General features: G+C 39.2%; 1 protein-coding gene across 2 annotated transcripts; it reads left to right on the forward strand.

Annotated features, from left to right (window-relative positions):
* The first annotated feature begins 4730 nt into the window (after positions 1-4730).
* On the forward strand, positions 4731-11568 carry fibpa (fibroblast growth factor (acidic) intracellular binding protein a). 2 transcript variants are annotated; one of them, XM_034202831.1, is made up of 11 exons: positions 4731-5098; positions 5210-5294; positions 5964-6162; positions 6373-6499; positions 7936-8036; positions 9449-9582; positions 10086-10206; positions 10314-10377; positions 10467-10553; positions 10680-10777; positions 11314-11568. In XM_034202831.1, exons 2-11 carry the CDS (start codon positions 5210-5212, stop codon positions 11381-11383), a joined length of 1086 nt encoding a protein of 361 aa, XP_034058722.1. In that variant the 5' UTR covers positions 4731-5098; the 3' UTR covers positions 11384-11568. The 2 variants fall into 2 exon arrangements, with proteins under 2 accessions (XP_034058722.1, XP_034058723.1); XM_034202832.1 differs by having other exon boundaries at positions 10098-10206.
* Positions 11569-12261: the final 693 nt, after the last annotated feature.

A 12261-nucleotide genomic window follows, 5' to 3' on the forward strand; every position in this document is an offset into this window, starting at 1 on the left:
TGAATAAACTGCAATTGAGTTGTATTGTTTGTTGTCATTTTTTGTTTGATGGTGTCTTACTTGGGGTCCAATGGAATAAGGTTCCTCAGTAACATTAATTTATTTAGTGTGATTTTGCCGGAAGCTTAACGTTTCATGACGACTGCTGCTTTGACACGTCGTTTAGACAGTATCAGACATATTTGTGGTTTCCTCTGAGGTTTGCAGTGGCTATTCGCATACCTTCCTTTTGACATGGTAGTAAATGGCAACGTGTATAATCGATCGTCTCAGTGATTTAGATGAACTGAATCTGACCCTCTCAGCAACATTATAGAAAACCTCAATATATGAAGGGGAAGATGTGTGCATGTGCTCTCTCTGTGAGGAACTTGTGCGCCCCCATTTGGATTTAAAAACATACTTTCCCCTTGTTTATTCTATGAAACCAAAACAAGACGGATTAGCACATCACAAAGAAAATAAGTATAAAGGCATTTGTAATTCCACAACTGTTTTCTGTTTATTTGAATAGACTCCTCCTTAAAAACTAGACATCTGACTATTGTTACTATCCCAAAACCTATGCACATGATAAAGGCCTATCATAAATATGCCCTACACCCCTTTGCAGTTCCCAAGATGTACTGTACAGTGCAGTTGTATCAAGGGTGACTCTGGCTGTAGGCTCGTTTCTTTTCAAAGAACACATGCGGAAAGTGTGACTTCAGGCTTTTTTCCATGGGTTTATGCTGAGGCATTCAGCCACATCCTTCCGCCCTCTGTCACACCTCCATTGTTTCACTGAGGCCATAACAATGTAGGGTGTTAACCGTGCAAGGGGGAGCTGGGGATGGAATCAGGGTGTCATGTGAGGTTAGAAATGAGAGTGTTGATGTGCAGCGAGGGATCCGACAAAAAGACATGTTGACTGAGTCGTTTTCCCTTCTGTTGTGATTTTTGAAGGACACATGCAGAAACACAGACAGGGAGGGTGAGGATAGGGATTTGCAAGGATTTATTTAGATTAATCGCCGGAGGAAAAGAGAGCAGATTGTGTACACGTAAGCAAACCACAGAGATGGTCACACAGACTCCTTTCTCTGACCTGACACATTTCAAATAAGAGCACAAATAGAAAGGACAGACATGGTAATATGAGTCTTCAATCGTCCATTGTTTCTTCAAGCCATTGATGGCTTTCCTTTTCTTTTTTTAAAAATCAATAGCATTTTTGTGTTGAGTGAGGTTCTTGGGTGTATATTGTAAAGTGATAGGTCCCAATCATTGAGCCATAGCCTATATAGTTTATTATCCCTATATGCATTCACCATAGCCTGCATACAAAACAAAGTAAAAATATAAGCTATATAAAAATGAATACAAATATAAAAAGATCATGCTTTCATCCTATTGGTGTTCAGACAAATTCATGTGGCGTATTTTTCCATGCACTGCCCTCTTCCAAAAACGATTTTTATTTAATCGAAGCATACACAGCCCTGTTTATAACTGTTTTTTGTATTGATGATCAATCCTCAATTTTCTCTACGCTGCTCTTTTGGTCTGCGCCTGTGCAATGTTCATTGGTCAGAAAAGACGCCTTCACCTGAATTCATACGGTTAAATATTTTACTCTGGTTTAAACCAAAACGACAAAGACAACAAAAAGAAATTGCCTAATATTATTGGATTATTTTTCGTAATAACAATTATTATTACTACGCATAGTTTAGGGATTATTAGTGGATTGAGCCACATTTTACCAATTCATAATTACAGAGGTCTGCGTTGGCACTGGAACGCACAGAACCGTTGCTACACTGTTGCTATAATAGAACGTTGGAACGTTCATTGTGTCATGGTAACGAGTAAGAAGCCTAAGAAGCGACAAAAAGCGGGAAACGCAGATACATTAGAACGTTGAAGCCAGCGCCATATTCTATCTATATGGCGCTGGTTGAAGCCAATTTCAGCTAACGGCTCTGACAGGGGAGGTTCGGCTATAACCGGATGCTGCTAGAGCAACAACTGTACCAACATGATCGTTTCAGAATAAAAGCATACCCTTTTTACAGAACTTTTTACAACAAAGGGAAGTGGTAGCTAAGTACATTACTCAAGTGCTGTACTTAAGTACACTTTTGTGGGACGTGTACTTTATGCAGAGGTGGGAAGTAACTAAGTAGCCTACATTAAGTACAGTACCTAAGTATAATTTTGAGATAGGCCTACTTGTACTGTACTTGACTTTTTCCAATGTTATGCTACTTTGTACTTCTACTCCACTACAATTCAGAGGTAAATCGTGTATGTTTACTAAACTAAATGTAGCCTACCTTTAGTTACTTTGCAGATTTTGATTAATCATTTGAAATATAAAAAACACTTAAATAAGACTTTAGTTACACCTGAAGTAACATTCAAAGACAACCCTGCAGCATACAAAGTAATTCAAACTAGCTGCACCTTTACAAGTTGTGATAAACGAAGGAATATGGGCTCAGAACAGTCTCATAATCAGGGGCGCCGTAAGGGGGTGAAAAGTTAGGACGATTCTAAGGGCCCGTGACTGACAGGGTCCCCAAACATTTTTAGAACATTAAGAAAAAATGTTTAAGTAACCTTTCATCAATCATCAATAATTAACATTAATATAACGTCATATTGATAATGTACTCACTAAACTTACGATTCATTTAACTTGTTTTCTTCCAAAAGTTAATTATCCAAAGCATCTAACACCCCCCTCTATTTACATGTAATGGTTTGGTCCTGCCTTCAAACGCTGTGCGGCACCCAGTTTTTCAAAAGAAAAGGTGGGTGTGGTCCATGAGTGGTGGAAATTAGTCTGTTAGCTCAGCGTAGTCCATTGTAAATAATAATTGTAATGTTTTGCTGACATTAAAGGTGGGGTATAGGTAAGTTTGAGAAACCGGCTCGAGATACACTTTTTGTTATATTGCATGAAATGCTCTTAACATCCCGATAGCAATGAATTAATTGGAAATGGGGGACCCTGATGTAAACAAGACGAAAGTCTTTCTCTGGTCTGCATCCCCTTAACAATTGTATGTTTTGAGCTGTACTGTACTGTACCCAATATACAAGCTGTTAATAAACTTTTCAATCAATCAATCAATCAATGAATATCTTAAGTGCTTTAACAAAAAATCCATTCAAAAAACGTCATCTGTGGAAGCCGTGGCGCTGTAAAAAGCACGACCAATCATTTTAGCCGGCCCGGCTAAAATAACTGGATGGCCTACCTGCCTGTCAGCCTTCCATCTGTGCACGAACTTATCTCGTGCCCTCATTGGTCATGTGCGCGTTTGTGTGTGTTGGAGGAGGGGCTCTGTAAGGAAGTGGCAGATTTTTTTCGGTTGTGTATTTTCAAATTCTAACGCACTCGAGCTGGTTTCTCCAAAATTACCTACCCCACCTTTAACTACTGTTAATATCTTCACAGAAAATTCAGAGGTTTTTCATTTCACTCCTCTTTTAGCTGACATTTAATAAATGCAGGTACATTTTTAGCAGCTATTCATACTAAATCAGTTGACCCTCCCCTGGTGCCAGGACCAACAGATCCATCTTTAGGCTCCGCAGCCCTGTCCCCCCATAATGCTTTGCAGTCTTGCCATGCTGTCCATTGGAAGCCAGTTGGCTAGAAAGCTGGACTTCAAGGACTTGATCAGTGACTTTGCCTGTAAGAAGGCTAGGCGCTGGGCTCTTGGTGAGTACCTCGTAATAACTGTTAATGGGCAAGGCTATGGTAACGATATTGGATCACTACACACAAGATGCATGATGAGAAAAAGACTGAGAACAGGTAATAGGCTCTGATGTAGCACCACCATCAGGCCTTTTCATTTCCATTTCCGTTTTGTTGTCCATTTACACTTTAATACCTGCTTATTTTGTAGTTTGTATGTATATTTAATAAAAAAATCTGCTGCTTATGTTATTTTTTTGTTATAGCATTTTATAAATGATAATATGTTAATGTTCACTTTATTTTAATTTAAGAGGTCATGGATATTTAAGTTATATTTATTTTGATTTTTGAATGTTCCATTCAAAAATGTTATTAAAAAGGCATGTACACCATAAAAGATGACTATTGAGATCTATTGTCAGGAATGTTAGTGTTATATCAAATAGTGAATTCTACTGCAGTAGAATGTTCCACGTCTGCACAGTGTTATATGTTCACCGCTCATTGTCAGTAAATATTGTGCAGTTAGTATTGGACTACAAAATAGATGCAAGCCTATACAGGTAGTTATTTAAAGCATAAATGAGTCGGTTGAGTTCTGGAGGTGTGGTTACAGCATTGTGCTTAGTTGGCGTGGCCTGGGTCTGGTGGTGGGGCCCAATGTGATATATTTTCATGGGGCCCAAAGTCCCTGGCGGCGCCCCTGCTCATAATACACACATGCACACAGAAGCACAACAAGTTGATGCTAATACTTTTGTACTTTTACTTGAGTAACATTTTGATTGCAGTACTTTTACTTCTAACATAGTATTCATACCTACACTCAGGTACTTCTAATTTGTACTTAAGGACAAGATCTGAGTACTCACCGATTACATCAGTTTTTTCAATAGGACAATTGTGTGTGTGTTTGCGCATACAATTGTCCTTTTAACGTGTTTGAAGGAAACAACAACAACAACAACCATAATTGAAAACAGAGTATTAAACGTTTTAGAAATGTGTAGTGCCTTTCCTGTGACGTAATAAAACCGGAAGTCTGTTTAGCCTGCCTGCTGTTGTTGACACTGAGCACCCATAGCTATATAATTTGGTTGATGTTCGTGTTTTAGACCACCTACGCTAATTAAATGTTTAAGTCGTCAAGTTAAGTTGGTCTTAATTTATCCTTTCGTTGTCTTGTTGTCAGTTTAGTCAGCGCTAACACTTGTAGCTTAGCGTCAAAGCTAGCATAAGTGGCTAACCTCTAAGGCAGGAAGTTAGCTCATTAAGACGATTAAGACGCCATGGAAAGAACATTTAAGTTCATCCATTCATAACATTCAACGGTATACTTCGCCTGTCAGCTTTTATTGTAGATTTTGCGCCGCAAACTGGTCGGAACAACACTCAAACAAGGTAACGTGTGTGTTATTATGAGCTAATCTGGTTGTTGATGGCTACTTAAGCTAACAAATAATAATGGTCATCTCCTGATCTACTTGCTTTCTCTATTTTGCCTCCACACAGATGACTATGGAGCTGGATGTCTTCGTGGGTAACACCACTATCATGGATGAAGAGGTTTACCAGCTCTGGTTGGATGGATACACAGGTATGAGTGATAACACAGACTATGGGTCACAGTGTTCTTCAGTAGACTGTGACACGCACTGTTAAGTAGCTGTACTTAAACAGGGTCCAGGTTTGTTGGGGGTGTTATCTTACAAAGAGGCACACAATGTGTTTTTTTCTGCAGTCAAGTACATCATTCAAAATGCAGTTATTTCCAAATCTGGGGTCAGGACCACCCAAAGGTCACAAGATACATCGGAGGGGTCATACGATTATAACAAATATAGGTAATAAAGAATACAACATATAACTGCCACTCAAATTATGTTATGATATTAAAATTGGAATATGACTCACACTCTTGGTGGGAATAGTCATTTTTGCATCAATATTATTTTTCTGCTATTTGGATACACTCATATATTTCAATATGTTTCACAATATCTGTTAATAGACACCGTGTTTCTTTGTGGAGTTAGCTGAACAATGGGGAAACATTAAGAGAATTAAACCTATAATGATTGTGATGTATTTTATAATTGAGATCCTCATCTTGTGCTATTTACTAGTAGCCAATGTTAAGCATAATGATGGAAAAACAATTCCAGGTGTTGCTGTATATTCAAACCACCAGTAGCTTTGTTAGCCGAGGTTATTGTACATGACTACAGCTTCAGTGGGATCATGAGGTGTCTGATCTATCCAACAGTGTTCGATGCGGTGAAGGTACGAATAGACGGAGGAGTGATGGAGGAGTGTGAGGCGAGTGCAGATGTTTTGCTGAGTGACACTATGGACCAGTACAGAACTTTCCAGATGTGTGAGCGTCTGCTGCACAGTCCATCTAAACTAGGCAACCAGCTGCTGTTTCAGATCCCCCCCCATCGACAAGCCATGCTCATCGAGAGGTGCAGTAATAATGTCTCATTCATTTCTTCTTCAATCATCAAATGTGTTCAGTGTCTTTTTCTATCCCTACTTTTAGCCAGGTATTTTAACTTCTCAAGGCATATGTGTATTTGGTATTGAACACAACTCATTTATCCCTTCTTCTTAACATAATAAAGGAAAATGTCATTTTTGAAGTGTCCTCTTATGACTCTGGTTTCCTTGAATAGATACTATACCTTCGATGATGCATTTGTCCGTGAGGTCCTGGGAAAGAAACTCTCCAAAGGAACCAAGAAAGACTTGGATGATATCAGTGCCAAGACAAGTGTGACACTGAAGAGCTGCAGACGACAGGTAAGAGCATCACAACCAGAGTTCCCGTTAGCCGGTAATTACCGGACTATGACCGGTAAAATATGCTGAAGACCGGCAAATCTAAATCTCTCTGGTCAAAGTGTCCGGTCAAAATAATTTCCGCTTAGCGCAATACCGCATCAGTTGCGCAACTTGCGCCACTTGCGCCACTTATGTGACAGACAAAAGAGTATGTGACAGACAAGAATAGTCAATTCTAATGTCTAACACTTAATGTGGAGAAAGAGATGTCCTGTGTGGGTTGATTGTGCGTTGATCTGTTGGTAATGCCTCGGGGTTCCGGTGGGCATGTAAACAAATGCATAATGCTGCGCTATACTTTGTGGCCTCACCCGGTTGCATAGCGACGCTTATTGCTTAGGTGTCTTTTGATAAGCAGGTAGTCCTATCATTAGCTAGAACTAGCTGGATCTGATCGATATGGACATAAACGCGAGTGAAGTCTAATCTGACGGGAGAGAGAGATCAGCTGGTGCTGACGAGTCGACACGCAGCGGTGAGCGGACAAAACACACACTTCAGGTTAGAATATCACACGTAGCTTTTTTAATTACCTCTCAAACTACCTAAACTAGTTATAGATATGTTTAGTTTTACTGTCGGGTCACTCATTACTGACCCGCGAGCTGCATGATAGGCTTTTCTGGTGGGCTGAGAACGAGAGAGCGCTCTGTTATTCCCGTGTTATTGTACATTACTGTACACTTTTGAATAATGTAGTTAATCTACTATAATTAATTTGTTTAATATCGAATCATATCAATTTTAAAGCTCAACAAATAACAAAGAAGACCTTTGACCGGCACTTTTCACATTTTGTCCAGAAGATTTCAACTTTAACGGACATGTTGACCGGTGAAAAAATATTCTAACGGGAACTCTGATCACAACATCACAATGACTGTTCATCTGTTCATCTGTATTATACGAGTGCCCACTTTTTCAGATTTTCAGCACTTTAAAAGCACCATATGTAATTTTCTGAAGCTTTTGATAAAATTGATTACAAACATGTTTATTGACTGAAAATCTGAAGAGGTCTTCTGTCCTCCAAAACTAAAATACCTGGATATTAAAATGGATAAACTGTGATTTACATTCAAATAAACTGTTTCTCAGATGTTATTTGGCTGCTGGGAACATTTGCAGATCTTGCTTCTTTCTAAGGATCCATCTGGTTAAAAGCAATACCAAAAACCACGGTTGTTAAAAGTTGGCATAATACCAAACCAAATGTAACAGACCTTGATCACCTTGATTCAAATGACTAGGATTGAAAATGGTTGGAAACATTTGGAATAATGAGTGTTGTTCCCAGTTCTTTGCACTTTCTACTGTACTATTCCTTTTACTGTGTTTTATACAAGTCAGGTTCTGATTTTATAAAATCTCCTGTGTCACGTGTTTCATTTTAGTTTGACAACTTCAAACGTGTTTTCAAAGTTGTGGAAGAGCTGAAGGGACCCCTGGTGGAGAACATACGTCAGCACTTTCTTCTTTCTGACAAGCTTGCAAGGTAAAAAATCACTAAGAACGGAGCAGAAATCTCCCTGCCTCAGATTTATTCTTCAAAATCATTCTGTTGTAGTGTTTATGATAAATTACTGTATGAGTATTTAGGCTAACTCTTATAAAAAAGCACCTGAAAATGCATTATGGTTTAGTTAAAGTGGACCTATCATGCTATATTTGAAACATATATTGTAGGGCCATACATATATATATATATATATATATATATATATATATATATATATATTTATATATATATATATATATATATATATATGTATGTATATATATATGTATATATATATATATATATATATATATATATATATATATATATATATATATATATTTATTTATTTATTTTCAAAATACCAAACAGATCCTGCATTTTAGCCATGCCTCATTTCGCTCTATTTGCTCTTTCCAGCCCTGTTTTTGCATGGGGCTGATTCTGTGAGCTGCAACTGACCACGCCCCCCTGCAGGAGAGGGGAGTTGGCAGTTACTTTGGCATTAGTGCAGGGATATCTAGATACTTTCCAAGGTTTGACATAATGAATTGTGCTACTTTTAAAGCAAGCAATGATGTTTTCAGATCTGTAATCAAAACGCTCCTCAAAAACACTATTGAAGCAGTTCCTGCCGTTGCTACGTTAGTTCAAACAGTAACAACGGACTATTTTTCTTAGCGGATGCATGTCAATTTAAATCAATACATACAACTATTTTTTAAATCAATAAAATCATTTTCTAAATCCATAAAAGCATTTCAATTAATATTGGGAGTCATGTCGTTACTTTGTCGAGAATGTGGCCATGTAATAAGCGGGATAATGTCATTATCTGATCAGCCGCGTCGCTGCACATTATCCCTTACATATGATTATATCGAGTCATTATTCATTTGTTTTAAAGCAGGAGGCGCAAAAGCTTGCCTCGGGGAGGGAGAAAAAGAGCCACAGCAGAGAATAAACAGAAGGGCAACCATGCGCGGGAAGTCTTCTTCGCTGCTTTTGTGGCAGACTACAGCGCCACTTACAGGCCTGGCATATGTACTACAGCGTCTCCAGCGCTTTGAGCAGGAATGGCCGGCCGTGGCCCAACCCCACATTCCCCTGATAGGTGGAGAATTGACCAATAGCCGTAGCACCACCGTCCTGACGTCAGGACAGTGTTCAAATCTGTATCAGTCTGTATCAGATCCGTTGCAGCCCCTTTTTTTGAGATTTGGGTATGGAGGAAAAGAGAGGGTTGTGTTTTCTGACACTTGGTGAGTTCCCTGGAACACCGGGGACACATTCATGTTTAAAATACGTACAAAAGTGCATTTTGCATGATAGGTCCCCTTTAAACAAGGTTCTGACTGATAGTCTTGTTTATTTGTTAGCTCTTTTAACGCTTTCGTCATCTATTTCAGGGATTATGCTGCCATCGTTTTCTTTGCTAACAATCGCTTTGAGACGGGGAAAAGAAAACTGCATTATCTCACGTTCCAGGACTTTGCGTTCTGTGCTGGGCAGCTTATCAGCAACTGGACCGTTGGGGCAGTTGGTGAGCCCTTTGTCTTGTTGCCTTTGGCCGTTTGCTGTCATTTTGATCTGGAATGTAAGGGACGTGTATAACATTAAAATCAGTTATGTAACATATATTTACTGATGTGTAAGCCTCAAACTGAGACACATTAAGAGGATTAATAAAAGTGGTTAATGCAAGGAAAAATAACAACTGTAAACTGAGACAACATTTAAAACAGTCTGTATAAGAAATGTATATAAATTGCATATGAATAAGAGGTATACTGTTTATGTTGTTATGAATATGGGACATTTAGAGCAGAGCTTCCTCCAATGAGACACACTGACCACCAGAGGTCCTTCAGGTTTTAGAGATCCTCGTTAGGGTGAAGAGGCATTTACATTGTGTAGTTACCAATTAGTACAATTAAACATTTGAATTGGGTTGGGCACAGTCTGATAATAATTGTGAGAAAAAGAAGCGATAAAAGTTGTAAGAATAGGCATCCTTTGAACTGATTTTGCAGTGTTTGACTGGAGTTTCCTCTGTAGATAGCATGGTGGAAGACATGGACGTGGATCTGGATAAAGAGTTCTTACAAGATCTGAAAGAACTGAAGGTTTTAATCACTGACAAAGATCTGCTGGATCAACACAAAAGGTAACGGCAAAAACTGAGCAATACATTTTCTTACTGGCTTTTAATTAAATAAATGTCCACACTCCAATTGACGATTTATCTTTTTGCTTTCCCTCCTCTCTGGTCAGTTTGGTGTGTACAGCTCTCAGAGGGAAGACTAAAGCTTTTACTGAGATGGAGGCTAATTTCAAGGTGAGAAACATTACATCTGAAATGTAATCAGTCAGTAACTCCTACGATAAAAGTACGTTTTTGAAAGTCACTATTTTCTTCTTTTATAGAATATTTCCAGGGGACTTGTCAACATCGCCGCCAAGTTAACAAACACAAAAGATGTCAGAGATTTCTTCCTTGATCTTGTGGAGAAGGTGTGTACTTCTAAAAAAAATGTAGTTTCTTTCTTTTTTCTGTGCGATCATTCAACCCATATTTCTGAGGCCAGTCTGCCTTTGAGACGGTGTGATGTAACGCCTCCACCCCTTTCCCCCCCACAGTTTATTGAGCCGTGTCGCTCAGACCGATGGACAGCTGCGGACGTCAGACTCTACCTCACTCACTACAACAACTCTGCACACATACTCGACACATTCAAGTGAGTTCATGTGTTTTGATTCTGTTACTCTTATCAAGTAGAGCTCCAACTCTGCCGAGGTTCTAATTCCCATAGCGGCGACCCATGCTATAAATACAGTCAGCGTTTTTTAAAACCTCTTGGAGAAACCTCCCCAGTAACTGCATATTATACAAACTCAGGCAGTCTTTAAAGCCGCCCAAGCTTAAGGTTGTATGTTAAACCCTCTCTAATATTGATGTCTCTGTTCTACCAGTGGGTGTCACCCTATCTCGCCCCTTATTTCTCAAACTGTAGTTACCTTGTTTCTCCTGCAAACACTCTGGAATGTGGTTAAGGGTTTACACAGCCCTGCACCACTACATGCTTAACAAAGAGATATTCATAAAAAGAGACATAGACCCCCCCGCCCAACACTATTACACTGGAGTGGACAAAGATTGCTTCATTTACTTCACCCAGATTTCACAATTACAGTTTGCCATGAGACTTACAGTAGCTATTTGCTCCATTTACTTACAGTTTGCTCTATTTTTGTCTCTCCTTTCTGCCCTTAGACACCAGGTTGTGTGGGACAGATACATGGGCGTCATCAAAGGCTGTATCTTCAAAATGTATCACGACTGAAGCGTTTTCTTTGTGGCTCGCCACGCCACTTCTCCCTGCTCTTCCCCCTCGACAAAGCCGTCGTTCGTGCTGTTTCCATTTCTTTTTGTCAGCGGTGATGAATCCTACTTCTCATGCCCCATTATCCCCAAAGAGTGTCTGTACATTTGGTTTGTAAATAAACTTAACATATATATACAACAAAATGTCATACTGATTTGTACGACTAAAATACGACTAGTAGAGTACACGTGTCATGGATTCAGACCTCTTCCCGTGCCTGTGTGTGGTCATGGAGGTAAGGGACTAACCAGGGGGGCACAGTTGGTCCAGCTAGGGGGTCTTCAGCGTGACTGTCAACATCCCCCTGTAATGACAGCTGCCATCAGTGCCACCACCCAGAAATACAGGGCAGATAAACAATCAGATGTCAGTAATGGTTTTTAACTAAATATTTACTTTTAAAACAGGAGAAACATAAAAAATGACTACTATAATGTTCAAAATAGCATGACTGTGCACTCCAAATATACAAAGATTGAAGATGTATAGTTGTGAGCTTAAGTGCTGTCATTTTGTAATCCATGTCATATTCATCTCAATGTATCCTAGAACTGCAATAGAGTAATATGACTGCTGCTCATGTTAATTTCAATCGGCTTTAGGAAAGCTCCTGGGGAAATACAAGTGTGACCTTAAAGTCTGACTTTAAGTTGAGTCAGACTGAAACTCATAAAAACGAAAGTGGATTAAGCCGCAGCGAAGCCAGTTTGTACCGCAACAGACTGTTCTGTTCTGCCAAAGAAAATACTGCTCGAAATGAGTCAGTAACGCAAAAGTCATCTACAAACAGAGCAGAAGAGTTGGTCGCAAATAATCATCATATTCTATTTTCTGCA

Source organism: Gymnodraco acuticeps, unplaced genomic scaffold (genome assembly GCF_902827175.1).
Source record: "Gymnodraco acuticeps unplaced genomic scaffold, fGymAcu1.1, whole genome shotgun sequence".
NCBI lineage: Eukaryota > Metazoa > Chordata > Actinopteri > Perciformes > Bathydraconidae > Gymnodraco > Gymnodraco acuticeps.